A 25,705-nucleotide genomic window follows, 5' to 3' on the forward strand; every position below is an offset into this window, starting at 1 on the left:
ACAAGTAAGGTCATGCAAATTCTTCGCATTACCTCATGAGGCTCTCAAACTCTAAAGAATGTTTTCGTATATAGCCTAATTAAGGTCACTTAATACACCCCCTTTAACTCCATCCACATTCCACAAAACACATCGAATTGCTTTCACATCATATTTGCCCAGCCATCACAAACACAAATCCTTCAATATTTCAACACCCAAGTCTAATAATAATAATTAAAGAGGCTTTCCTCAATAGGGTCTAATTGATAATTAAGGCGTTCCGAAGCATCATTTGAAAGTGAAGTTTGGAGGTGAAAAGGAAACAGGCAACGCTGATCACTTTTCAGGCCAAGGAAAAAGTTGAAGGTATGAATATTAATTTAAATGCCTCTCATATGCAAATGCAGCAGATTCCAGTAATTAGTATTTGCAAATAATCTCAAATGTGAGATTCATCAATTCACTAATATACCCACAATTAGTCATGCATACAATGACTTGCTGTCGTTTAAGTTTTTGTTGACAGTATGTCTCGGTTCAAAATTAGGCAACTCCTTCCTTTATCTTCGATAAAAAACTTATTAATAAACCAATTAGTGGGTAAATTATAGTAATAAATTATTAATTATCATGTAGGAAAATAGTATTAATAAATTCATCCCTTAATATTTATATATTTTTTAATTTGATTTTTATTATTTTTGAAATTTTAAAAGAGTTAAATTCTGTTGTTAGTCAATATTGCAAAAGCTGTGGGTTTAGTCCATCTACTTTAATTTGATCAATTTTAATATTTCTACATTTTAAATTGATCAATATTAGTTCATGTATTTTTCGAATTTTGAAATCTTAGTCTTAACTTAAACAATAGTAGTTAAATTCATTTGATTAATTCAAATTACTAGTCATATACTATGCATACAATTGTGAATTTAGTCTATATTATCTAATTAAATCATTCCAAGCTCTTATACTTTTCAAATTTTGAAATTTCAGTCTTGACGCAAGGGACAATCATTAATCCATTAATTGTAATTTTAGTGAATAATATGTGAAAAGCTAACTGGCATCACACATATGATAATATATTTTCCACATTAGATCTTGAAAACAATATAATTTAATGAGTTTAACTATTATTATTTGGAGAGGACTGAAATTTTAAAATTTGAGAAGTATAAGGACTAAAATGACCAAATTAAAATATAGAGACTAAATCCACAACTTTTGTAAGATATAAAGAGTAATAGTAGAATTTAACCATTTTAAGAAAAATCGAATTTGACTATCAATCTTTCGAAAAGAGCCGAATTGCTTTTTGGACCAAAAACACGGGCTAAAATATTAAATTTTGGGTTATATATAGTTTAGTATCTAAACTATATCTCATTTCTTAATGTGGTACTTACGATTTTTTTCATTCTCGATTTGGTACCTATAGAATCAATTTACCAACCAATTTATCCCAAACAGTCACAGAAATCCGACGTGACACTAATGAATCAGCCTATATTTGACACGTGTCAACATTTAAAAATAAATAAACCGTGTCATTTTATAATTCCATGTAACATTGTATGTGGATTTTATGGAAATAACATTAAATAAAAAAATATAAATAACATTTTATTAGATAAAAATCAAAACTTTCTCTTCAAAATTATCAAACTTTTTTGAAAGCCAAACACCCTTTCTTCATAATTTTCGTAAAAATTTCATGAATTCTCAAACCAAAAAACGAAATCCACGTGTTCCTTTCCACTTCATTTTCATTTTCTCTTTGTTCTACTTTGTTTTATTAGGTTTTCTTTATTTTATTTTCACTTTGTTCTTGAGTTTCAAAAAGAAAAAAATGATGTGAGAAGAAGAAGGAATTCCACAGAAAAGAAAGAAAAAAAAGCTTAGAGAAGAAAGAAGACTGAGAAATTAGTTCTGAAATTCCATAACCAACAACCAGCATTGATTGGTGCTTAAAAATGGAAAATAACAACCATCTGACAACTGGCATCTATTAGCCTTAGGATAAAACGCACCGTTTCACTAAACGATTTCCCCTCCCCAAAACACAACGTTTTCATTAATTCTAGCAAATTTAAAATGTAGCATTTCACAAGCAAAAATTAAACTAACAACATTAACAGAAATAAAAGAAAAGACACCCTTGCTCCTAATATATTGATGCTCGACCCCTACCAACTTTCATACCAGAACAAATACTCCTCACTTAAAGCAGATCATTGTCCTCAAAGATCAAAAGAAGGATATTGCTGTTGAAACTCTGTCCAAACCTCCCAATTCGAGTCCTCTGGAAAGGTGTCTACCCATTCCACTAACACTTCAGTGTTGGTCTGATTGCCCTTTTTGGTCATCATTCTCTCAAGAATTCTCATTGATTCCTTCAATAATGATCTATCTATAACAACAAGAAGTAGTGTAAGAGAGGTTGTGGTTGTTCCAATGTAGTTTTTCAACTGTTAGACATGAAAGGTAGAATGAATGCAAGCCCCTTCATGTAATCTCAATCTGTAAGCCACCTGTCCAACCTTTGCTTCCACTAGATAAGGTCCAAAGTACCTTGGAAAAAGCTTTTGATTTATCAATTTGCTCAATAAATTTTGTTTGTAAGGTTGAAGTCTTAGATACACCAAATCCCCCACCCACTATATCTAACCTTCTTTTGTTTGCCAATTGCTTCATTCTTTCTTGTGCTCTCTTTAAATGGAACCTAAGTAGCTTCCTGAATTCCTCCCTATGTTGGAGACTTCTGTCAACCTTAGCTACCAACGATGACCCTACTAGATAAGGTAAATGAACTGGAGGGTCATGTCTATATAAATTTGCATTGGGAGTGGTGTTAATAGCTGAATGATAAGTGGTGTTATACCATAATTTTGCAAATAGTAACTAGTTAGCCCATTCAGTAGGTTTATTCCCTGTCAAACATCTTAGATAACCTTTTAAACACTTTTTCAAAACCTTTGTTTGCCCATCTATTTAGGGGTGATAGGTAGTAAACAAATGTAGCTTGGTGCCTAGACATTTGAACAATTCCTGCCAAAATCGACTAAGAAAAACTTTATCCTTGTCAAAAACAATGGACTTGGGGACTCCATGCAACTTGTACACTTGGTCCAAGTAAACCTGAGCCATAGTTGTAGCAGTATAAGGATGTGCCAATGCAAAGAAGTGTTCATGCTTACTCAATCTATCTACTACCACCAAGATAGTGTTTTTACCCTTGAACAATGGTAAACCTTCCACAAAGTCCATACGAACAGCTGCCCAAGCTCTATCAAGTATGGGAAGTGGTTGCAACAATCCTGGATATGCAGCATTATCATTCTTACACTGTTGGCAGATGCTACACTCCCTAACCCAAGCCTTGAAATCTTTGGTAAACCCTTCCAGTAAAGCATACTTGCTATTCGATGCTTGGTAGCATGGACCCCAAAGTAGCCACCAATTGCTTCTCCATGGAACAGAGCAAATATGGTTTTCCTCAATACCAACTTACTCCCCACTACCACTTGTCCTTTTCTTCTGAGAAATTTCCCATCCTACAAATCCTTGGAATGCAATTGTGGCTGCTACTAAAGTTCCTTACACAACTGCTGGATCTTTGAATCCTCTAGCCAAACTACTACAATTTGGTCCCAAAGTTCAAACCAAGTTAATGTCACACTCCTTAAACACTGAAGAAACTAACCTACCTGCTCATGAGCCCTCCTAGACAGGGTATTAGCAACACTGTTCTGCAACCCTCTTCTGTAAACAATAGAGTTGTCATACCCTAGCATCTTAGACACCCATTTCTGCTGGTAAGGTGTGATAGCCTGTTGTTCAGACAAGAACTTCAAACTCTGATGATCAATTTTGATTATGAAATTTTTTCCGATAAGATAGAGGTGTCATTTTTTTACTGTTAACATATCCTTGTCATAGATAGACAAGGCTTGGTGTTTGGCCCCTAGAGCCTTGCTAAAAAATGTCACTGGCTTGCCTCTCTACTGCAGCACGGCCCCAATGCCCAAACCACAAGCACCAGTTTCCACATAAAACATTTTTTAGAAGTCAGGTAAAACCAATACAGGTGCTTGACAGATAGCTTCCTTGAGGTTTTCAAAAGCTCTTTGTACTTCATTAGACTATTGCCACTGAGCTTCATTCTTCAACAATATTCTGAGTGATCGAGCCATGACACCATACCCTTGAATAAACCTCCTATAATAACCTGACAATCCCAAAAACCCCCTTAACTCCTTGGTGGATTGTGGAGTTGGCCAAGACAGAACTTCCTCCACCTTTGATGGGTCTATGCTAACTATACCAACAGAAATGACATGTCCAAGTACTCCACTTGGTTGGTGCCAAAATTACATTTGCTTCTTTTTGAATATAATTGGTTATCTCTTAAGAGCTGAAGAACCTCCTTAAAGTGCTCCAAGTGTTCAGACTAACCCTTAGAGTATACTAAAATGTCAACAAAGAACACTAAAATAAACCTTTTCACCAGTGGCTTAAAAACAACATTAATCAAAGATTGGAATCTAAATGGGCCATTGGTTAAGCCCAAAGGCATGACTAGGAACTCATACTACCCCTCATAAGTCCTAAATGTTGTTTTGTGCACATCATTATCCCACATCTTAATTTGATGATAGCTTGACCTCAAGTCCAATTGGAGAATAAGGTAACTTGGCCTAACTCATCCAACAATTCTTCAGTGACAGGAATAGGGAACTTATCTTTAATAGTCATGTGGTTAAGTTGTCTATAGTCAACGCATAGTCTCCATCTGTCATCCTTCTTCACTATCACAATAGGTGATGCAAATGGATTGTTACTGTCCCTAATGATCCCTACTTGCATCATTTGTTACACAAACTTTTCAATCATCGCCTTCTGAACTGTAGGATTTCTGTAGGGTATCATTTTCACTACCTTTTGTTTCATCAATTAGGGAAATCCTGCGATCTTGTAGTCTAGTAGGTGATAGGCCTGATGGGGCTTGAAATACATCTTCAAATACAACTAACAGTCTTTGCAGCTTTGGATTATCTATGGTAGCTGGCATGGTCAAAATTATCTATTGGCTAGAAGAGAGTAACATGGAGTGATGTCCATAACCCATCATGCTAAAGTATTTGATCAACTGATCACCTGATAGCAACTGTAGACTTTCAGGTACAATTCCTTGAAGGACATGAGTCTGACCAATGTAGTCAAACTGCATGGTTAAGGAAGAGAAGTTCCAAATGATGGAACCAAGAGATAGTAGTCACTAGATTCTCAAAACCAAGTCACAATCTTTCATTGATAAGACTAAAAAGTCAATGATGAACTTTGACCCTTATGCCTCCTATTGAACACCTCTACACAACCCTTGGGTGGATAACTTGACCCCATTAGCCACCATAACCTTCAATGTGCTATCTTGTTCCACTGGTAGGCTCAATCTTCGCACTAATTTGGAGTCTAAGAAGTTATGGGTACTTCATGAGTCCATTAAGATAATCACCTTAACTTGGCCTATCTAAGTTGAAAGTTTCATAGTATTGTGCCATTGAGATCATTAGAGGGTATGCAAGGACAACACTGGTGAAGTAGAGTCTGGTTCCTAATTCCCTAGCTCCAATTGCTCATTACAGTCCTGAAACTCCCCAGAATTGAAGCTTTTAGGTTCAACTTATGGTTCGGCTTGTGCTTCAGTCACCAACTGAAACATCTATGATTTAGCACATTTGTGGCTTAGTGTGTACTTAGTTGCACACCAGAAACATAAACTTTTCCTCATTTTGTTATCTGTCTCTACTTGAGAAAATGATTTAACATGACCTTTTTGACCTCCAGCAGCACTCGAATGACCTCCACTGACAGGTTGAACACTAGAAGATAGTGGTACCTTGGCACTAGGCAAGAGGGATTTAAGTTGCCCCACTAACTTTTATCCAGTGACTTCTTTCCTTGTTGGCCTCAGAAGAATACCTTCCACCTGTCTAGCCAAGAAATAACCCTCTACCAAGGTCAGAGGTTTAAACAACTGTAGGTATTGGCCAATGTCAGGTTTGAGGTTACTTATAAAAACACTCAATGCGTACACCTTAGGTAAGTGAAGTTGATTCAACAAGTTGACAAAACAGTCATGAAAGTAATCTAATAACCCTGTTGCTTAAGGGAAACCAACTCGAACATAGGATCGAGAAAGGTATCCTATCCAAGTCGTTCCTTCAAGCCCCGAGCATACACTTCCCACATCAGCTATTGTAGTCCCCCTTGTCTTTGAACAAAAAAGTGATGCCAATCAAGGGCCTTGCCATCTAAATATAGCATCACCACCCTAACCTTAAACACCATCTCCCACACACTCCGCCTTAAAAATCTCTTCCAACTTAGACCACCAACCCCTAAAATCCACTTCATCAAAACGTAGGCAGTTGAGTCTAAAAGGTTTACTAGTTATGTCCAACGGTGTCTTTCGAGCAGTGGCTCCCACATGCCTTAGATCTGGTATGGAAGATATTGCAAGTTGCTCCTTGAGCAAAAATCCAAAACGCGGACTCCCCAAAATCCCCTTGCCCTTATCCACTCCCACCCTAATGGTACTAGTGGACAATGAGTGGCCAAAATATTTTTCAAACAATTAGTGAAGTTCAGATCTAATCTCACCTTTGATAGTGTCATTGAAGTCCTTCAAACATGAGTCAATCTTTTAGTCAAGGTTTGGTTGCAATTGGGTGAACTGCTGCTACAACAGTCTCATTTTCTTTTGAAGCCTGGTGGTAACTCCTTTGTTGGCCATGAGAATTGAGAGGCTCCGATACCTTTGATGCAAGAAAAAGAAGAAATTCCACAGAAAAGAGAGAAAGAAAGCTTAGAGAAGAAAGAAGACTGAAAAATTAATTCTGAAATTCCATAACCAACAACCAGCACTGATTGATGCTTAAAAATGGAAAATAATGCCCATCTGACAACTGGCACATGTGCACCATTTTACTAAAAGGTTTCCCCTCTCCAAAACATAACATTTTCATTAATTCTAACAAATCTAAAACACAGCGTTTCACAAGCAAAAGTTAAACTAACAGAATTAACAGAAATAAAAGAAAAGACACCCTCACTCCTAATATACTGATGCTCGACCCTTGCCAACTTTTATACCATAACAAAAAATTGCTTTGTTCTTTCTGTAGCCTTCTACTGCACTCAAACTCTCTTTCTTTCTCCTTAGACTTTAGTAAACCCACCCTCAATTTAGCCCCTTTCTCTCTTTCCCTCCCTATCAAGTTGGTGGGTTTTGGTTAGGAAAGTGAAAAGATCAACATGGGGTTTAAAAATGAAAACTATCATCATTGAAATTTGAAAATAGTCGCTGACAAGGGTAAATATAAAAAGAACTTAAGAGAATCAAAATTTAGTATAAATTTTTAAATGTCAAAATATAATTTTAGATTAACATGGAGTTTAAAAATGAAAACTATCATTATTGGAATTTGAGAATAGCCGCCACAAGGGCAAATTTTAGAAAAAAATTAAAATGGGCCAAAATTTAATTATAAATTTTTAAAGGTTAAAATATAATTTTATCATATATTAATTTATGATTTCATCATTTTTTTTAAAATAAATAATTTTTTTTATTTTTGGGGCCAAAATACAATATTGTAATATAAATTTATAAATTAATAATTTATAATGAAGCAAAAATATAATTATAAATTTTAAAGGCTCACCTGTACCATTTATATTCCCCTAGTTTTATTGTCTGAGTTAATGATTTTAAGAACATGAGTAAAAAATAAGAGATTTTTTTGTGTTTTTGAATCAACAAACAGTTAACCGATAATTAAAAATCATGATTTTAGAGAGAGAGATTGGTGTTTCTCTGTAACTTAAACAAGGAAAAAAATTAACAAAAGATGTTGGGAAGAAATGAACAAGAACATAACAAACGGAAATTGAGAAAAAAAAAACTATTCACCTGTAATTAAAAAAGAAATAAAGGGAAAATAAAAAAAAATTAAAATATGATGTCATGTGTCAAACCGGACTACTCCATTAGTTCCACATCAGATTTCTATAACGATTTGAGGTTAATTGGTTGAGGGAATGATTTTACAATGAGAATGAAAAAAATTATAAGTACCACCTTGAGGAATGAAGTATAGTTTAAGTATCAAATTTTATATTAAATTTATAAATTTTTAAATATAGTAGTCAAATAAATAATTCACGATATTTTATATTAATTTTCTAAAAAATTATGAAATTTTTATGATTTTTTAAACTTTTTATAAGTTTTAAATTATTTGTTGATGTATCATATAAAAGAAATAATATAATGTCCGCATGAAGTACACGTGAATTTCTATACAACTTGTCATACCAACATTGTTAAAAGATTTAACTCACAAATTGATACCTGAACTATATTCATTTTCCCATCTTAGTTCATAAAATTTTTCTTTTTTTTTTTTGTCACAAGTAGTACATAAATTGCTTTTCCCCCCAAGTTGGTGTCTCATTTAGTCAAATTGTTAATTCTATTTTTAAAAAAAGGCTTAATTCATAAATTGGTATATAAACTATGTCATTTTTTCCCATTTGGTACCTAAACTATTATTTTCCCAAGTTGATTCATCTATCGTTAGTCAAACAGATAAGCCTATTTTATATATAAAAATGTAACCAATTAAAATTACCATGTAACAAAAAAGACAAAAAGTATTATTTTCTTTATATATTTAAAATTATTAAAATTCATAAATTTCTTCCTTTTTTAAAAATAGAAAGAACTAATTCAATTGGCTCAATTGGTTTTTTTAGCTCTATTCAACTAATTTTTATTGGTTCACGAGTTAATCAGTTCAACCATAATTTCGGTTTGATTTCCAAATACAACCGGTCAAACCAGTCTAGTGCCAAAAACATTGATTTTGATCGAGGAAAGAACTTTTTCGATCCCGTCAAGTCGAGCAAGTAAGTGGTGAAGTTTAAAAAAAAAATTAATCACCAATGTCTCAATCTCGGGAGGGCCAATTTTGAGCATTTTTGGCATTACCAATCATTATAAAGGAAGAAGAAAAAAAATAGAAAAAATATAAATAGGGGGAAATAATGTAAAATAAAATAAAAGAACTAAAAATATTTTTTAAAGTTTATATGTTGTGACAGCCTATTATTGGCTGAATTTTTTTTAGCAAATATAACATTTTTGTGTAAAATGGGTAAAGGAATAATAGTTTAAGTATCACTTGTGACCAAAAAAAAATTAGGTCTTAACTTGATAAAAAAGTATTGTTTAGATACTAATTTGTGAGTTAAGTCTTTTTTTTTAAATAGACTTAATGGTTTGCTATCAACTTGGGGAGAAAATGTAGTTTAAGTACTACTTGTAACAAAAAAAAAAAGTTTAACTAACAAGATGGAAAAAGGACATATTTTAGGTATTAATTTGTGGATTAAGTCTTGTTAAAATATTAATGTTTTTAGTTAGCATTTCTATTTTTTTAAAATTAATTATTTTTAAAGATTAATGATCAAATTAACTTTAAAAATAAAAACAAAAATAATGACCAAATTGATAAAAATATATAAAGATTTTGGGTTGCATATAAAAATGTAGTAATAAATTATTAATTATCCGAATTTCTATCACTCAAACATGCGTCTCTCCGTATTAAAAGGGCCGCATTCATCGGTATAAGCTACAACCCAGGGCCTCCAATGGAACGGTCCACCGAAGCAATCATAAACTATATACATGCAATATATTCAGGGAGTAAATTAAGAAGGGTGTTTTCCTTTCTGCTAATTGGTTGCATTTTAATTTAGCCTTTCGTTAAATCATGTTTCTGTTTGTAGTTTACAATGTAGATATCTGCAGTTGCATCGCCATTGATGATAAGAATAATAAAAAAAACAAACATTTCAATGGAATCAGTTATTCAATTTCTTGATTAAAAGGAGGGTCCGGGTTTTGAGACAAAGAAAAGAACCCAGATTTTGGAACGGAAGAAAACATTGCAATAATGCTTTTGAGAATCCAGTTTTTAATGTGATGTAAGTGATTGGTTTGTACCGATTTATGTTATTGTTTGGAGCAGAGAGCAGCAATGTTTCTTCATAAACCCGAAACTGCAATCCCAGTGTTCAGACCAGACACTGAAGATTCGCCATTTCGAGCATACATGACGACGCAGTTGCCGGAAGGGTTGTGGACAACCGGTCTTTGCGAGTGTTACGGAGATGTTCCTAATTGTAATCGAAAAAGGAATTCGTAAAATCTCTTTATTCCTTTTTTTTTTTTTTTAAATTTATCTTCTGTATTTAATGTCTGGGTTGTATTTGGTTTGTTGAAGGTTTGTTTACAAGTATATGTCCGTGCATCACCATGGGACGCAATTCCGAGATTATCAATAGAGGAGAAATATGTAAGCCAACTCTTGTTTCTATCAAATTTGGTTCTGGTGTAATTTTACTTTAGTTCGATAATTAGCAGATTGAGTTGGAATTTCAAAGTGTTGATGCAATAATCTAATATGCGATCATTTTCCTTATTATAAGTTGCATGAGCAGCCTGCAGATCGGCCAGCCTCCTCCACCTTGCTACAGGGGTTGTGCTTTTCGGATGGATATTTGGGTCGAAAAACCGGACCAAGTTGAGGCAACATTTTTCATTGCCAGAGTCACCCTTACCAGATTGGTGCGCTCACCTGTTGTGCATGTGGTGCACTCTTTGTCAAGAACACCGCGAACTCCGAACCCGCGGAGCCGACCCCTCCTTAGGTAAATGATATAATATCAAGATTGGAAGATTTCAACCCTATTCTTTGAATCAGGGATCATAAACCAATCACCACAAATCCTAATTGTTTTGAACAAATTGATGCAGAATTAGATCTAAATTAATTGTGGATGCAATTGTATCCCAAAACCTTATCAATTATATAAGTTGTATTTTTTGTTTAATAGGATGGGAGGGCAATTTGTCTAAGTGGCTTAAAGATGGACTCACTCCTCCAATTGTGGTACCACGCATGGTAACGTCAACATTAAAAATAATTGATTAATTTAGTATCATGAGTTAAATAAATGAATTTATCAAAATAAATTAAATTAAACATCTTTATTTTAGATCTATTAATGGAACTTCCTAATCACTGCTATGTTTTGTTGTGCGTGGTTTTTCAAACAAAAAATATTATATGCATTTCCATGTATTTAGTATATATGGTTTTGGTTGTTTTTATATTAAGGAGACCGAAGCTTGAAAATAAGAGAGGAGATTGAAGATATTGAGATTCAACTTCAAATGTGTTGAATGCCAGAGCAGCTACTAAAGCAGTTGGTGTAAACTATAAATTTGTATATGTATATTATTTTTATAAATCTCAAACAAGTTGAGCTTGTAAGAGACTATAAATCCTCGTTTTGTACCTTCATCTTCATCCAATCCATTATTTTGTGGTTTTTAACTTATATGCATTATTTTCTTCCTTGTAAAGGGGTAGGTTAATAGGGGTTGATCGACTTTGGGGTCCCAAATCTTCAGGTTTTTATGGTCTAACCACTCAACTGATAAGCAATCTAGTCTACTTAACCTGCTGGTATTTTGATACCCTTATTTATTGTTTACCTCTAATTTTAAGCAATAAAAAATGAATCCCATACACAATGTATGAACCTAAACTCATTTTTTCAGTAAAAAAAATGGATGTTTCTGAAAGAGAAATGCTTGAAAAATAAAGGTCCAAGTTGTTATTCTAATCCACTTTGTTCAACAAACCAATCCTTGAATATTAAATAAAATAAAATAAAGGCAATAAAGAGACAGACACGAACTAATGTACAAAAAGAGAGACAATTTGGTGGAGACAATTCAAGTGGTCTTTGGACCTCAAAAACATATATTGACCCTAAACAATGTAGTTTATCCTCCAGGTTCTACTTTAAATGTCCCACCCATGGAAATGGGAAACCAACCTTTTCCACTTCCTAAGTTTTTCTTATTACCATGGACATGAACAAAGACGACCACGTTTATGAACATGACGAGATTGATGAAGATGATGTTTTCTTTGCTGATATTCAAAGACAGATTCTACTTTTAACAGCAGATGACGACGATCATCAAGCTGCCGGAGCTGGTGTTAACAAACCGGGATCAAGAAGAAAAGCTGTTGAGAATCTCTCTTCTTCCTTCCACCATGGATGGTATTTCAGCTGTCCAGAAACCGACTCAGTACCAACTTGGCTTGCTAATCTATGGAGAACTGGCAATGGAACGGGTGTATTCATTCCCCACATCACCAAATCTACAAGACGCCACAGACCAGGTATCATTTCGAGTAAATCATTTATCTTCTATTTTTGTGCAGATTTCAGTGACTAACATTAACCCGATATCTTGCAGGAAGGAAGGATAGGCGAAAAGTTTACAGGCCAGTGGAGACCAAACATTAATGAACAATCCAGATGCAAAATCAACTGCCTGGGAGTTCAACATCGTGGTTCAAAATGTCTTGTTTCTTGTAAAAACTTTTGTGGATCATTTCCATCATTGATTACATTAGACATTGTAATATAGGGATATAGCCAATTCAGAGAAAAATTGATGCTAATATGATATGTGGATGGTTAAATACTTGGAAGCATTGAACTATCTAAGTTAGCATTGCACATAAGGTGATTACAAGATGGTCAAAGTTTTTGAAGATTTGCCTCACATGTGAGATTACTACACACAATCACAAACACATTCTGCTCAGATCCTACTTAATATACAGCAATCGTCTAAATTACTGCCATTTCCATAGGCCAGTGAGTGTAAACGACAGCAACCAAAATTTACATTTCACATTATGCTTCACCATCCAAGAATCGTCAATGGGTGTACCAAAAGGTGAAATAGGGAGTACACTCTGTGCAAAGCATTAATGCAGTCAAGTTGAGCTTTCATGAAATAAAATAATATCAGTTTCTAGGTCTGGCTAACCATAAGGAGCTAAGTGCCCGGAGCCGAGAAGTGTAATCACTAAAAACTAGAAGGGCTCGGGCTGCTTGGCGTGTGGTCAAAATCCGATGCATTTGTTGCAGAGTTTGCTGCCTCAAAAGGTCAGCCTGGAAATTGAAATGTGACCCTTGTAAGAACCTGTTAAGCACATAATTTCATAGTTACCGAATGGGCAAGTACCTGGTGAAGAAAGTTTTCCAATGTGGCAAGTTTGCCCATTGCAATTGCCATCTGGCCCATGTAGTCTGCAACATTTCCAGAGGCAGAAGGACCCAGAGATGCAGATGAAAGGGTGTCTACTAAAGATTGTTGCAAAGCTTCCATTCCTTGTGATAAGGCATCTTCAGCCTGTTGAGACGACTGCTGCAGATTACATATGCCCATTAATTGTTGGTCTGTCAAAGGCTCTAGGTGGTTTCCAAGGATCTAAGTTTGAAGATCAAAATGTCATCAACCAAAACAGATAATATTTTTCAAAACACATTAAATTATGATAATAGAATGAAAATATCCAATAATTGATCACCTTCAGAAGTTCAGATGAACGAAATCCTCCCAACCACATAAAGCACCTCTCTGCAGGTGTTTTCCACATACCAGATAGCATGTGAAATACATCTGCCTTGGCACCAATGCTTTTTAGCCTGAAAACCTCATCATAATGAGCCATGACACCCCCAACAAGAATGCACAATTCATTATCCCCCATATGAGAATTTACAGCTGATCTTAAGTCATTTATCAGTCGTTGATGTTCATCAAGCCAGCGTCCATATTCCATGTCAAATGCCAGAGCAGCTGGAAGCACAAATAAGGATTACCCACGTAAGAAAATCATAATTCAAATGAACAAAACAAACATGTATTCTCCATAGTAATCCACACACTAGCTTCCAACAATCACTAGAACTTATAGCAACCATAAACACTAACAAGACCTAAGATACAGAAACTTTGGCCATAACATTTATGAGCCAGCTACCAATTACATACATTCGAACAAAAGGTAAAGGTATTTGTGCCTTTTACTGAAGACAAATCAAGCTTGAAATGCAAGCAAAACTACAGATCATAACAATCGACAAATAAAGTATCTTTTATAAGCAATTTTCTTTGTCTACTACAATCGAGCTCCATCATTTGTGCCACTCAATTACTTCAGTTTTGCTATAAGCCAACTCAATTGTCTATCTTTTAATATCCATATGAAGAACCTTAGCCTCATTCAATCAAATTGATAACAATCAAATCTTGTGTAGCCTGCAACGACTCTTATGCAAACACGTATCTTAATTGGGTTAACCAGACTTCAATCATTAATGAACAGTATCAATCCAAGTATCTCCAAATGACCAGTCATATGCTTTCTCGAGTTATGATGCCAGGGACCAGGTAATTATAAATTATAATTGTAGGGAAATTACATATTTATGAACTGCAACAGAGGGAAGGTTGACGCCACAACTAAATAATTCTATCAACCTTAAGTACCCTGAATCACATTCTTTGGGGATACTTTTAGAGGTGTAAATCCAAAACTAGTCAACAGTTAGAACTATGACTCGACAGACAACAGTATCTAAAATCTCCTCACCATTTCCCGCAACTGTATGGCCATGGTCCCCAGAAAGTCCAGATGCAATAAAAATACCCTACATTAGAAAAAAAGCTGATTAGGAACAAAAATACTTTGGTTTAACCACCAATAATAAATATGTCAACCTTTGAATCTATGCCACTGGATTAACAAAAACAATAGAAGGAAAAGAAGGTGCACCCAGAACAAGAGATCGTAAATTTCCACTCTTAAACCACAACCTTCAATAAAAAGAATTCATCATCATACCTGCTGCCGTGCCCTTTGAAGCTCTTGCTCTAGTTCTGTAAGCCTGAGTCGACTACTCTCAAGCTGCTGGACATAGGCCTATCCAAAAGGAGGTAGAAGAAAACTGAAAATTACATATACCGAAAGCCAAAAATAAAGGTAACAAATGAAAAAACAATGAGAGGAAATAAAAACAAGTGCTGCATTTCCATAAACATCACTAGAGTCATGCATTAGTAACACCAATTGATAAGGGGTAAAGTCACCAACACTTATTTCTTTCCTTTACTAGCCATATTCTAACCAAGATGTAGAATATGCAGAAGATCAAATATAACCTTTATATATATGCATAGAAGGACAATTAAATACATTTTCACAGAGAGAAATTACATCTGGTAACTTCTACTCATGGTATATTCCCGATGACTTAAGCCAATAGGGTACGTACTCAGCCACCTCAGTTAGATTGTTTACCTACCATTTCAGATATATTTCTAGTCGGATTTAAACACTAAAGAGCGCACTTAGGAACCGGCCTTGCTTTCAGACATAATGCACAAATGAAGCACTGAAACTGAATGCAATGCATCCTACCTTTCCCCTAGATTTATAAGGCATCAACTTTTCAACTCTTTGATAAAGTTCATAGGAAGTTAAAACACTACAAAGTGTCAATGTTATTCTCAGCTTTCATGGTTCACAATCAAGGCCTATCAGACAGCGCATGTATCCCATTTATCAAGCATAGATAAGAAAAAATACAAACAATAATAATAAACAAGAAAAATACACATTACTTTTTTCCTCAATCTACTCTTCCTTGCAGCTTCTCGATTCTGAGCAAGCCTGCGAAGTGTCTGAAGGGAAAAACAAGTAAGAAGTTGCACGGATGTCAAATAGTAAAATTGACTGCACAACAACTTTAGTAATTTTAACAACCTTTTGATCACCACTTTTTGACTTGGATTGATCCACCGAATCCACCATTACAGCTGCATTTTGAACTCCATGAAGCTATAACACCATTAAGAAGTAGCAATCATTATCAGAACCCAGATTTAAGAGGCAATGCCCTATGACAAATAATTATGCTTTGCAACCATTCTTTTTTATCGGATTTCTTTGGTCAGTTAACAAGTTCGAGCCAGAACATTTTCAAAATCAGTTGGAAAGATTGATCAGTGTCAAACCAGATTTGGGGTAGAAGAAACAGAGACATAACCTGGTTTTTATGGTCAGTGTCAACATCAGTAGAAGTGTCAGTCTGTTGGCTATTATCAGCAAGGCCAGAGTCAGCCCAGTTCTCAATATGGCCATTTCCCAACGAGGCACCAAATGTTGCGCCCTTCTGGTACATGAACTGCCCTGTATCCAAACACCCCGTTCCACTTGAAACTATCGCTGTTGCACCAATGCTCTGAGGGAAAGTAAAACCATTTGCAAAGAGCGTCATCAAAACTATACGAAATATATGCAGCAAAGGCTTATCACTTACGTTCAAAGAGATAGGTTGGTAGAGGGTTGAGTACCGTGTTCAAGGCGCCATAGTGCAAGCAATTAGCAACAACACCAACATTGTTGGATTTTAAACTAAAAATGGAGCCTACAAGGAATTATATAAACAGACAAGGTAGTTAGAGAGGCTTAAAATCCCATAGAGTAGTTAAGAAAAAGGGAAAAACCCATATTTATATTTATATAGATATAAAAAGAAGAAAGTATACTTGGGCTTAAATCAAAAGCATCATCGTGATGAAAAGCAGCAGCGGGATGATCAAGCTCTCCAAGATCCGGGAAACGCGTCTGGTTACGGCTATTACAATCGTCTCCTCTGTTTCCAATTGAAACAGACACCCAAAAAGTAAGAAGAACAAAGCATGTTTCTTTCTTTGTACTACGACAGGGAATATAAAGCAGCCACCTTTCCTTTCTTTTTTTTCTTCGACATACATATAAAACTATAACAGTATAACCATTGCCTTGTAATCAAAGACATGCCGGTTCAACCCAAGACGGTGACTTTAAGTGAAAGTAAATATACCTGAGAAAGAAAGAAGAGTGGCAAAACATGTCTGGATTAGTAGTTGCGGCAGCTTTGAAGCTCTGCATTTTTCCTTCCCTCTTTTTCTACAAAGTGTGACTCTGTTGCGTTCCTATGAAAGGAAGGTAGAGAGAGAAAGAGCGAGTAAAAAAGACAATGAATGAAGTGGGAGAAAATCTTCGTGAGAAGGATCTTTAATGGAGGAAGGGGATATCGTATCAGTACGGGTTTTTCTTTTTTAAATTTTGGTTGATATGAGTTTTAAGAAACACGTCAGGGTCTTTTTTTTTTAAATAGAGTTTCAGAGTTGGCATTTTAGCTTCCCAATAAAACCCCACCGTTTTCCTGCATCATTTCCTCATTCTCTCCTTGCTGTGCGTTTGCTCCACTCTCCCTTTCGTCAACTTTCTATAATTTTGCCTCTGCCAAAATACTTCTCTTACATGCTAAAAGATTTAGCAGCAAACAGATTTGTCTCAATTTCAGTTCATTATTGTGATGCTTTTGTATCCATTCATAAAGCTAGTGACTTATTCATTGTCAGAGTTTTAGTTAAAGAGGGTTACTTAATCCAATATTTTTGAATTAGTAGCTTAGAGTCATTGTTCTTGGCTTGATATACAACACAACAGTTATCAAAGTAGATAAAAATTCATGATCAAGAACCGAAATTTGAACCCTGACACTACAGTGTGAGGCAGTTGGGAAAAGCTCCCATACAACAGTGACCTTACTCTGAGGGAAAACGCTAGGCTTAATTTCAGTGTTGAGTTGTACAAATATTAAAAGTACTTACATGCATGCACCAATAATACTATAGTAAAGACTAGCAATGCATTTGAGGCTGGTGTCGTGATATTCATTTTTGCACGCTCTGTACGTACGAGTGAGTAGTAAAGAAGCCCACTGCCCAAGACAAGAAACTCCCCTCTCCCAAAAGGCCAAAACCCTTGTTTTCTTTCTCTCTCTATGCCCTCAATTGGTCATCTCTCTGCCGGGCATATGAGATGATTCTTTCTTCTCTCTAGACTTGATGAAGAGGAAGTGTGTGCAATGCGGCTACTGGCTGTTTTAGTAGTAGGCTCAGGGAAGGGAAGAGCTAGCTACGGCTGGGATTCCTTTTCTTCTATTATTATTATATTCTTTTTTATCTCTCTCTACAGTAAACGACTCTTCTTAATAGCCCTGGGGAAGAGTGTCTGCGCGGCTTAATGATGTGACGGTGATGAGATGTCATCCAATAATTTAATTCCGCCTAACAGTACCTTCTTGGTCTTTTCCTTCTGAAATTGAGAAAAATATAAACATGAACTTTAATGAGGAAGAAGGGATTCAATTCCAACAAGGGGGTTTGCTTGAAAGCAACAACTTGGTTTATTGTATTGAAGGGACCAAGCCGCCCCCGCCCCCCTTCCCCCAAAGGCAGAAGAGCAGGCTATATTTATTGTTTATCTATTGATAAGATTTTGTTGTCTTGTGGTTGTGGTTATGTTAATAAGTTTATACGAAAAACATAATAGTAACGTTTCATGATCTAATATTAATGTGATTCTGAGTTCTTCTGACAGTGATAGAAGAGAAAAAAAAAACATTGTGAATTTATGACGCATCTGATACGGCAATCATACAGTTATGACGTGCTTTGGTTGGGTTACTTTCTTTGGGGCGTTTTATTTATGGGATTATGTTTTGATGTACTACAAAATGCAGAGTTTAAAAGAGTAAAAAACTTTTCAGCCTGGGTCTTGTCATGTATGTATGTATGTGTATTGTCTGTCACGTGAGAGAGACCAGCCAAGGAAGGGACTAGGGAGGAGCTTCCTCTCCTTCCCTTTGGGAATTATGTGAATACCTTCTGATTAACCTACACCTTCATTGTCTAATTCCCATATGCAGCTACTGTTTTAGCACTCTGTTTAGTTTCCATTTTCTTGCTATTTAATTTGTACGTAGGATAAGGATCAGTATCATCTTTACATTACACTGCTTAGTTGAGTGGTGCTTGCTTTGCCTTGCCCAACTTCTTTCACTCGTTTTTCTTTTTCAATTAGGACTATAAATTTAGGGGTGTTATTACCTTTTCTTTTCTGGAGTTTAGTTATTACTCTTCTGGTTTATATTTGGGTAGACAAAATCAAGCCATACAAAATGAGTTTTGCTCATCCAAAAATATGAATGCACTCTCCTGACATGGCTGATGATTATCCAAGTTTGACAATTAATGCAAAGTAAAGAAAAAAGAGACATATCATAACAATATTGAGTGTTGAGGTGTGGTTTAGAATGAAGTTTTAACAAAGTAATGAATTGATCTCGTAACATTTATTAAGAGAAATTAGTAATGAATAACTTAACCTTCTTTTAAAGTCGTAGTATCCAAAGCAAAGCAAGGGTGATATTAATAAAAGAAGCACTCTCCTCAAAGTATGCGTAGAAAAGGAAGAGGCGTGAAAGCAAAGGAATAGGAAGCTGTATTTGTTGGTTAACCATCATCAGACCAATTGGCACAGCACTTCTGCATCTAAACGATGGTTGAAAGTCATGGATCCTCACAATTCATTTTCTCTAGTGTATACAAAAGGTAAGCTTGTGTTTCGCCCCAATATCTGTGCATATCCAGCCCCAGGGTTCAGCTCCTCCACTTTTTTGCATTGGTATCCAACTCCTATCTGAGTGACGCATGACATGAGCCTTGACCTTCTGACTCCTAAACATAGCCGAGCCTTTAATCGAGTCCCTATCAAAAGCATTATCTGGAACATGATAAAAACATAAGGGCTTTGTTCCCTTGGCAAGTGAAAGGAACTTCTTTGCATTTTTATTAGGACCATTTCCACCCATGTTCTCTCTACAATATTCAATGAACTCCAAAAATATAAAAATAACCTGCTGGAACTTGCAACAAATATTGAAGAAAAAAACCATTTGGCAAGTACACTATTAAACAAACTCATCTATATTTGGAATAGTAATTTTAGAGTATGAATTACACTTGATATAGGTAAGTTTTCAAAGATGGAATGTATCTTGCATGTGGCTGTCAAGCTGGTTCTGAGTCAATACTTCCCTGGCTCGTGCACTCCTATGTTGCAGACGCTGGTGCAGCGTCTCCGACATTTGGTTAAAGAACTGAGGATCCCATCTTCGAATCAAGGAAGGGTCTTCTGCATAACAGATGTATATAGATGTAACAGCACTTTCAACAACCACCATTGCAAGTCCCACCTGCACCAGGTATTTTGCATATCTTAATCTCCAAATAACAAAGGAAGTGAGAATATAATTGATCCTAAAGATTAATTATTAGCAGTAACATAGCTTAAGTACATAGTTTATAATAATCAGTTTGTTATTCATACACATGAAAAACCAACAACTCAAAGAAAAACCAATAATAACTTGAGCAGAAATTTCCCATTGACTAGCATTCAGTATTTCTTATATTGAAAGAGGACTCTGCTATCTTATAGGAGTGAAGTCACATACAAACTGCAAAAAGACACTAGAAGAGGTGCGTCTACTTTAGAAAGAAAGAGGAGTCAATTTATCTAAACAGATAAGGTCATTTTTACTGCAAAACAAGGGTGAAAAAGGGAAAAAGAAAACATTGCTGAAGATTAACCCTAAACCAAAATAGGCAACTAGGATCCTGATTGTATTACCAATAGGAACACATATAGTTGAAGAATAGAAAATGCACTAACCAAGACCATTCCCATCAACATTGCAGTTGACCCCACCATAATCACTCTGTCCCTCCAAGTAATCCAAGTCCAAACACCAGCACAAGTTCCAGTGATAAGACCACCCAAGATAGTACCCATCAGCAGAACAGCACCCGAACAATCATAGGCAACTAGTGCTTCAACTCCAGTTGACTGGAATAACTCCCAGGCATCCCTTGCCGATCGGTTAAACCCTTTCCCATAAACAGCTATCTGGTAGGACCAGAGCATGCAAAACCGTACTATGGTAATGTAATATTCCAGGAACTTAAAACAAGAAGCACTTTATATAATATTACTATGTATCATGCGAAATCAACTGCTCAATTTTTTTTTTTTAAAAGAATCTCCTTTGTGGCTAAACATGTCATCCACCATCCAACTACACAACGAAAACAAAAAATTCTCTTGCCTAGAAAATTCATGGGATAAATGGACACGTTTCAAATTTCAAGAATCACATGCAACAAATTGACCTAAAACCCTTGGATACCCCTTCACTCAAAAAAGTAATGTCTGAGACTCTAAGTTACAATTCTGATGTGCCCCTAAGATAAACAAATGCCGTAAAAAAGTCGATATCCGTGCTAAATTGAAAATGTCGCTACAAAACGGACAAAAGAATTATCATATACATAAGAGAGGTTCCCAAGAGAAAGGCATAAAACTACCTGGACGTAGGCATACTTGTTGAAAAATCGAACAAGGGTCTCCACAAGCTGAAACAAAAAATCAACGCAGCAAAGCAAGCATTCATTGTTGCCAATTTTGGACCGGAATCCCCTGATCTAAAATGCATTTGGAAATAAAATGATGAAAACCGGAAGCATTCATTTGATTCTTGAGTATTAAAATAGTGAACCAGTTGAAAAAAGTAAATGCTGGTGTGCTTACTTCCCATCGCAGAGTCCGAATAGCAGCTGTGAAAAGTGACCCGTAACAAATGCTTCCAAAGGATGTTGTTACAGCATATCGTAGGGATTTCATCAATGAGTTGGGAGGCATTGATGAAGCATTTCGACCGCCATGAAGAAGCACGAGAAACACAAGCCCGGACACTATAACATGTACAGTATTGCAGAGGACAGCACCAGTCCAAAATAAGCTTACAGAGAGAACCTGCAAATATCGGTGGCACATTACTAGCTTTATTAAGACTTAATTGACCATTTTTCTAATAATAATCATTGCAGCAACAGCAGACAGAATTAAGGGCAAAACTTGCCAGCTCACCACAAGAAGCCACCAGCGTCCTAGGTCACCCCTGCTTGAAGCCACAACACCAGCCGCTCCAAAAGACCATATGCCCATCCATAAAAGCATGACTGCCATAAATGCATATGCTACTCTTGTAACTTCAGGAAGACTCCATACCAGTTTAACAGCTTTTTGCAAGACCAGCATGGTGAATGGAAGTCTGTCAAAAGATAAAGGGAAAAAAAATCTAGTCAAAGCAAACTTCATAAGATCTGATTAGACATATTGACTCCTCTTTCTAAAGGGAAAAAAATCTAGCTTGTGTGGACTCGGTTCAGTGACCCTTCTCCTAATTCTACTACAGGTTTCTCAACTATATAAACCAAGGCTCCAGTGCATTATTAGAATTACCTACTTGTTGTCAATACTAACTATCAAAAAAAAAATTTAACATTTCAAATTTGTAAAAAGGTAATTTCAGATCTCAATAGAACCGAAAAGTTGCTTCATATGAAGATTGATCAATTTATTCAATTTTCCAAAAAATGGAGTAACTTCTATACAAACAAGGAAATATTTCAGTCAACAGATGAAATTATTAACAGTAATTAACAGATAAAGACTTGTAACCTGCTTCTTCAATCTTTATACAACATACAAGACCAAGAACCAATAAGTCCTAGAAGAAACATTTCATAATTACCAAAAAATTAGTAGTCCTAGTTTATACCTGTCTATAACTGCTATAACATACAAGAACTGTAGCGCAGCACCAGTTGCAAAGGCCACGCCCCAGAAAAATTGTTCGCACCAGAAACATAAAACACTAATCACAGCAAGGTATGTTGTCAAAATATGAACCGAAACCTTCATCATTTGGTTAGCGCGTGAACCAAGCAACAACAACCAAATACATCCAAGACCGGTACCAACCCCACCGGCAACAGCATACTTGGGCCAATAAGTCTCCGTCAATCCGTTATTATTCTCCCAAAACCCTTCAGTATATCTATCAATGTTTAGCCTATCTGCTGTCTTAAACCTATTGAGTCCAAAAATGGCGAGCAAAACTCCTAACACAATCAAATGAATTATGAATATTGCTAACCAGAAAACATCACGCCAATGACGCAACTCTGGAGAAAACGTTTGATCAGCATCTATAATTCTTTCATTCCTCCCTACATTCTGAAACCAAAAAGAAAAAGGCAATAAATTTAGAGTACACAAATTTTACCAGTGATTCAGTCATTGACCTTAAAAACCAACAAGGAAAAAAAGAAGTTTCCGATTATAAACATATTCAGACTCACGCTGAACAATTAAAATTGGTAGAGCCATTAATTGATAGAATTTGAGACTTCAACATCAACATAAACCATTAATTATTAGTCTATATCAAAACCAAAACAAAAAACTAGTCATATGACGAAGGAAAGACAACGTAATTGAACAACTAAAGATCACGATTTTACTTCAGAAAAAAAAAAACTTGGGAATTCAGATTATTAGTTTGTTGTACAAAATTGAAGTCAACAAGAAATATAACTACTCCGTGAGAAAGGAAAAAAAAAAAGGTAGAATGTTTGACTAATGGGACAGAAAATTCGACCAGAAATGTAGTGAAATAAATGGTTGAGGAATACCTGATCGACGGTGGCGATGGATGCAGAATCAGAGGAAGAGGAAGAGATGTTAGAGTCGCTCATGGAGGAGAGAGAGGAGACAAACCCTTTCCTGGAATGGGATTAGAGCATTACGTTTTGAGTCAATTCTGAAAGTTGAAGCAAAGGTTTTGAGCTTTATATATATATATATATATGTGTGTGTGTGTGATCAACTACAACTCAAGACTTTGTCAAAGTCGAGGAAGAAAATGTGAAGAAGGTGGTTTGAAAACAACAGTGAAAATAGGAGGAAATGTGAATGGGGTAGATTAGGGTTTCTTTTGTGAAGAAATTTGGGAAGGATTGGGAGGAAATGGAGGAGGGATAGGATTATTCGTGGCTCTTGCTACTAATAACTAATTAAATTATTAATAACTGAAAGTTAATGAGAAAGTGAAGAAGTAAGAAGTTGTTGATGGCGGATTCGCCTGTTTGTAGTTCTTTGCGTTGCGTTTGGCGGTTGCGGCGCTCTTCTCTCTCCCTCTTTTTGTTAAAATATGTATTACACATGCTACGTCAATTCGTAAAAAAAAAAAAATTAAATCAAACGAATTTAATTAAATTAAAAAAATGTATGTATTAAATTTAACTAAATTTAAATATAAAAATAAATAATATGTATATACAAAAACTAATATAGTAAAATTTGACCATAAAATAATCACCTACTACCCACAAAAATATGTAAATGACGTGGACTAATCATTATAAGAATATAATTATTTTGATATTGAAGTTAGTATACTATAGTATCATTTAAATCTTTGTTTAGGTTTGGTTAACAAGTCAATTAAATATTAATTAATCATTATAGGATTTTTTTTATATTTTAATAAAAATCATTAATAATATTTAAACTATCTATTCAATTTAATTAAAAATTTGTGTTGGTATTTTTTTATTGTTTAATATTATTACACAAACTTTTCACTTATATTATTTATATATTAATAATATTGTTCATTAAGTTGGTATCTACTTAATCAAAAGTAATGAGCTTTTCTTTAAGTAAGCCATCACTCTCCTATATTCTAATTGTTAAATTTTTTTATACCTTTACTTTTAATGTTGAATTTTTTCACAAACATGATCACATGTTAAATAATGCTAACTATCAATATGATATTTTAATATGTTATAAAAATGACAATGCAATTACAAAGTAAGTAAATTACATTTAATTTTTTTAATTACATATATTTACCTATTTGAGTTTACTTTTTGCAACAATTTAAACTAATTTAATTTATTTTAAATTAGTATGCATTGATTAAACTTTGCGTTGGTTTTCCCATAAAACCACTAGTATTTCTTTGTTAGAGACCATATGAGTTAGTTTAGGGTGCAGTTAGTTAGTTAGCCAATACAGTTAGCAATCTGTTGAAGAGCAGTTATTGAAAGTTCTACATATACTCATTGTTAAGAATGTACAAAGATAAGACAGATTCGCTAATTCATTTCAGTTTATTTCCTTCTATTGTTGAATATTACCAAGACTTGTACCTAGTTCTTTACATGGTATCTTTCGCCAATTGATTCTGGACCTCTGGCTATCATGACTTCAGCAAATTCTGCTTTCGGTGAGCCTGGTTCCACTGTGTTCGCTGGTGATTGTGTCACTGTCGTGTTTTCTCGACACAAGGTGGTCAAGCTTGATGATGATACATATCTTCAATGGCACAAACAAGTAAAGTTAATAGTTGATAGTTATGGATTAACTGGTTTATTAGATGGTACCTTACCTCCGCCGTCAAGGTTCGTTCAAACGCAAAACGAAAATTTTGCTCCAAATCCGTCGGCCCTAGTGTTCACGCAACAAGATAAACTCCTGACCTCGTGGCTCTTGTCCACTGTCAGTCCTTCCCTTCAGCCTTCCTTCACCGATGCTTCCACTGCATGCGATGTTTGGACCACAACAATAAATATATTTGCGGCTAATACTAGTAAGAAGCAATCGAGGATCCGTTATGAACTCCACTTTTTAAAAAAAGGTAATCTTTCTATTAAAGATTATGTCGCACAAATCAAGAGTTTGTGTGCTCTTTTAGAAACCTCTGGTTCTCGAATCTCTGAGGATGAAAAGATTGAAGTGATACTTGCAGGGTTACCACCAGAGTTCGACGTTGTTATCTCCTCCACCTCGCTCTAGGCTGGTGTTCTGTCATTCCAAAGGTTGGTAGATACGTTGGTCGAGTGTGAATCTCATCAAGCTCGTACGATTCAAGGGTGGCCTTCCATGCCAATCTTGTTGAG

The 25,705-nt window shown here is 35.3% G+C and overlaps 3 protein-coding genes and 1 long non-coding RNA gene across 6 annotated transcripts; 1 reads left to right on the plus strand and 3 right to left on the minus strand.

The window, feature by feature from the left end:
* Positions 1–2,017: 2,017 nt before the first annotated feature.
* On the minus strand, positions 2,018–7,439 carry LOC108483124 (uncharacterized). Its single transcript, XR_001871013.2, has 2 exons — positions 6,649–7,439; positions 2,018–2,395 (listed from the first exon to the last, which is right to left on the minus strand). It is a non-coding gene; the product is annotated as an uncharacterized LOC108483124 (long non-coding RNA).
* Positions 7,440–9,760: 2,321 nt separating this feature from the next.
* On the plus strand, positions 9,761–12,602 carry LOC108483123 (uncharacterized). Its single transcript, XM_017786344.2, has 2 exons — positions 9,761–12,317; positions 12,395–12,602. The coding sequence occupies exons 1-2, from the start codon at positions 11,996–11,998 to the stop codon at positions 12,442–12,444; spliced, it is 372 nt and encodes a 123-aa protein (XP_017641833.1). The 5' UTR covers positions 9,761–11,995; the 3' UTR covers positions 12,445–12,602.
* Positions 12,603–12,623: 21 nt separating this feature from the next.
* On the minus strand, positions 12,624–18,206 carry LOC108483122 (transcription factor TGA2.3-like). 2 transcript variants are annotated; one of them, XM_017786342.2, is made up of 12 exons: positions 17,660–18,206; positions 16,864–16,975; positions 16,547–16,653; positions 16,352–16,425; positions 16,045–16,239; positions 15,762–15,836; positions 15,620–15,679; positions 14,841–14,918; positions 14,589–14,646; positions 13,521–13,792; positions 13,175–13,420; positions 12,624–13,101 (listed from the first exon to the last, which is right to left on the minus strand). In XM_017786342.2, exons 2-12 carry the CDS (start codon positions 16,929–16,931, stop codon positions 12,955–12,957), a joined length of 1,380 nt encoding a protein of 459 aa, XP_017641831.1. In that variant the 5' UTR covers positions 16,932–16,975; positions 17,660–18,206; the 3' UTR covers positions 12,624–12,954. The 2 variants fall into 2 exon arrangements, with proteins under 2 accessions (XP_017641831.1, XP_052878638.1); XM_053022678.1 differs by having other exon boundaries at positions 12,624–12,902; positions 12,977–13,101; positions 16,864–18,206.
* A 1,436-nt stretch (positions 18,207–19,642) lies between these two features.
* Positions 19,643–23,966, minus strand: LOC108483121 (uncharacterized). 2 transcript variants are annotated; one of them, XM_053022677.1, is made up of 7 exons: positions 23,432–23,966; positions 22,516–22,973; positions 21,822–22,005; positions 21,483–21,707; positions 21,260–21,307; positions 20,568–20,801; positions 19,643–20,088 (listed from the first exon to the last, which is right to left on the minus strand). In XM_053022677.1, exons 1-7 carry the CDS (start codon positions 23,492–23,494, stop codon positions 19,873–19,875), a joined length of 1,428 nt encoding a protein of 475 aa, XP_052878637.1. In that variant the 5' UTR covers positions 23,495–23,966; the 3' UTR covers positions 19,643–19,872. The 2 variants fall into 2 exon arrangements, with proteins under 2 accessions (XP_052878637.1, XP_017641830.1); XM_017786341.2 differs by having other exon boundaries at positions 21,260–21,376; positions 23,432–23,965.
* Between the last annotated feature and the right edge of the window lie 1,739 nt (positions 23,967–25,705).

Source organism: Gossypium arboreum, chromosome 12 (assembly GCF_025698485.1).
Source record: "Gossypium arboreum isolate Shixiya-1 chromosome 12, ASM2569848v2, whole genome shotgun sequence".
Lineage (NCBI taxonomy): Eukaryota > Viridiplantae > Streptophyta > Magnoliopsida > Malvales > Malvaceae > Gossypium > Gossypium arboreum.

What these genes read in the sequence shown, in the direction of transcription:
- LOC108483123 (XM_017786344.2), top strand. Translation starts at nt 11,996, where the DNA reads ATGGACATGAACAAAGACGACCACGTTTATGAACATGACGAGATTGAT. An exon ending in TACAAGACGCCACAGACCAG is followed by an intron (nt 12,318 to 12,394) that starts GTATCATTTCGA and finishes GATATCTTGCAG; the next exon opens with GAAGGAAGGATAGGCGAAAA.
- LOC108483122 (XM_017786342.2), bottom strand. Translation starts at nt 16,931, where the DNA reads ATGCAGAGCTTCAAAGCTGCCGCAACTACTAATCCAGACATGTTTTGC. An exon ending in TTCAAAGGGCACGGCAGCAG is followed by an intron (nt 14,647 to 14,840) that starts GTATGATGATGA and finishes TTTCTAATGTAG; the next exon opens with GGTATTTTTATTGCATCTGG. An exon ending in TGGAAAACTTTCTTCACCAG is followed by an intron (nt 13,102 to 13,174) that starts GTACTTGCCCAT and finishes TTCAATTTCCAG; the next exon opens with GCTGACCTTTTGAGGCAGCA.
- LOC108483121 (XM_017786341.2), bottom strand. Translation starts at nt 23,494, where the DNA reads ATGAGCGACTCTAACATCTCTTCCTCTTCCTCTGATTCTGCATCCATC. An exon ending in GACGCTGGTGGCTTCTTGTG is followed by an intron (nt 21,708 to 21,821) that starts GTGAGCTGGCAA and finishes CGATATTTGCAG; the next exon opens with GTTCTCTCTGTAAGCTTATT. An exon ending in TTCGGACTCTGCGATGGGAA is followed by an intron (nt 21,377 to 21,482) that starts GTAAGCACACCA and finishes AATGCATTTTAG; the next exon opens with ATCAGGGGATTCCGGTCCAA.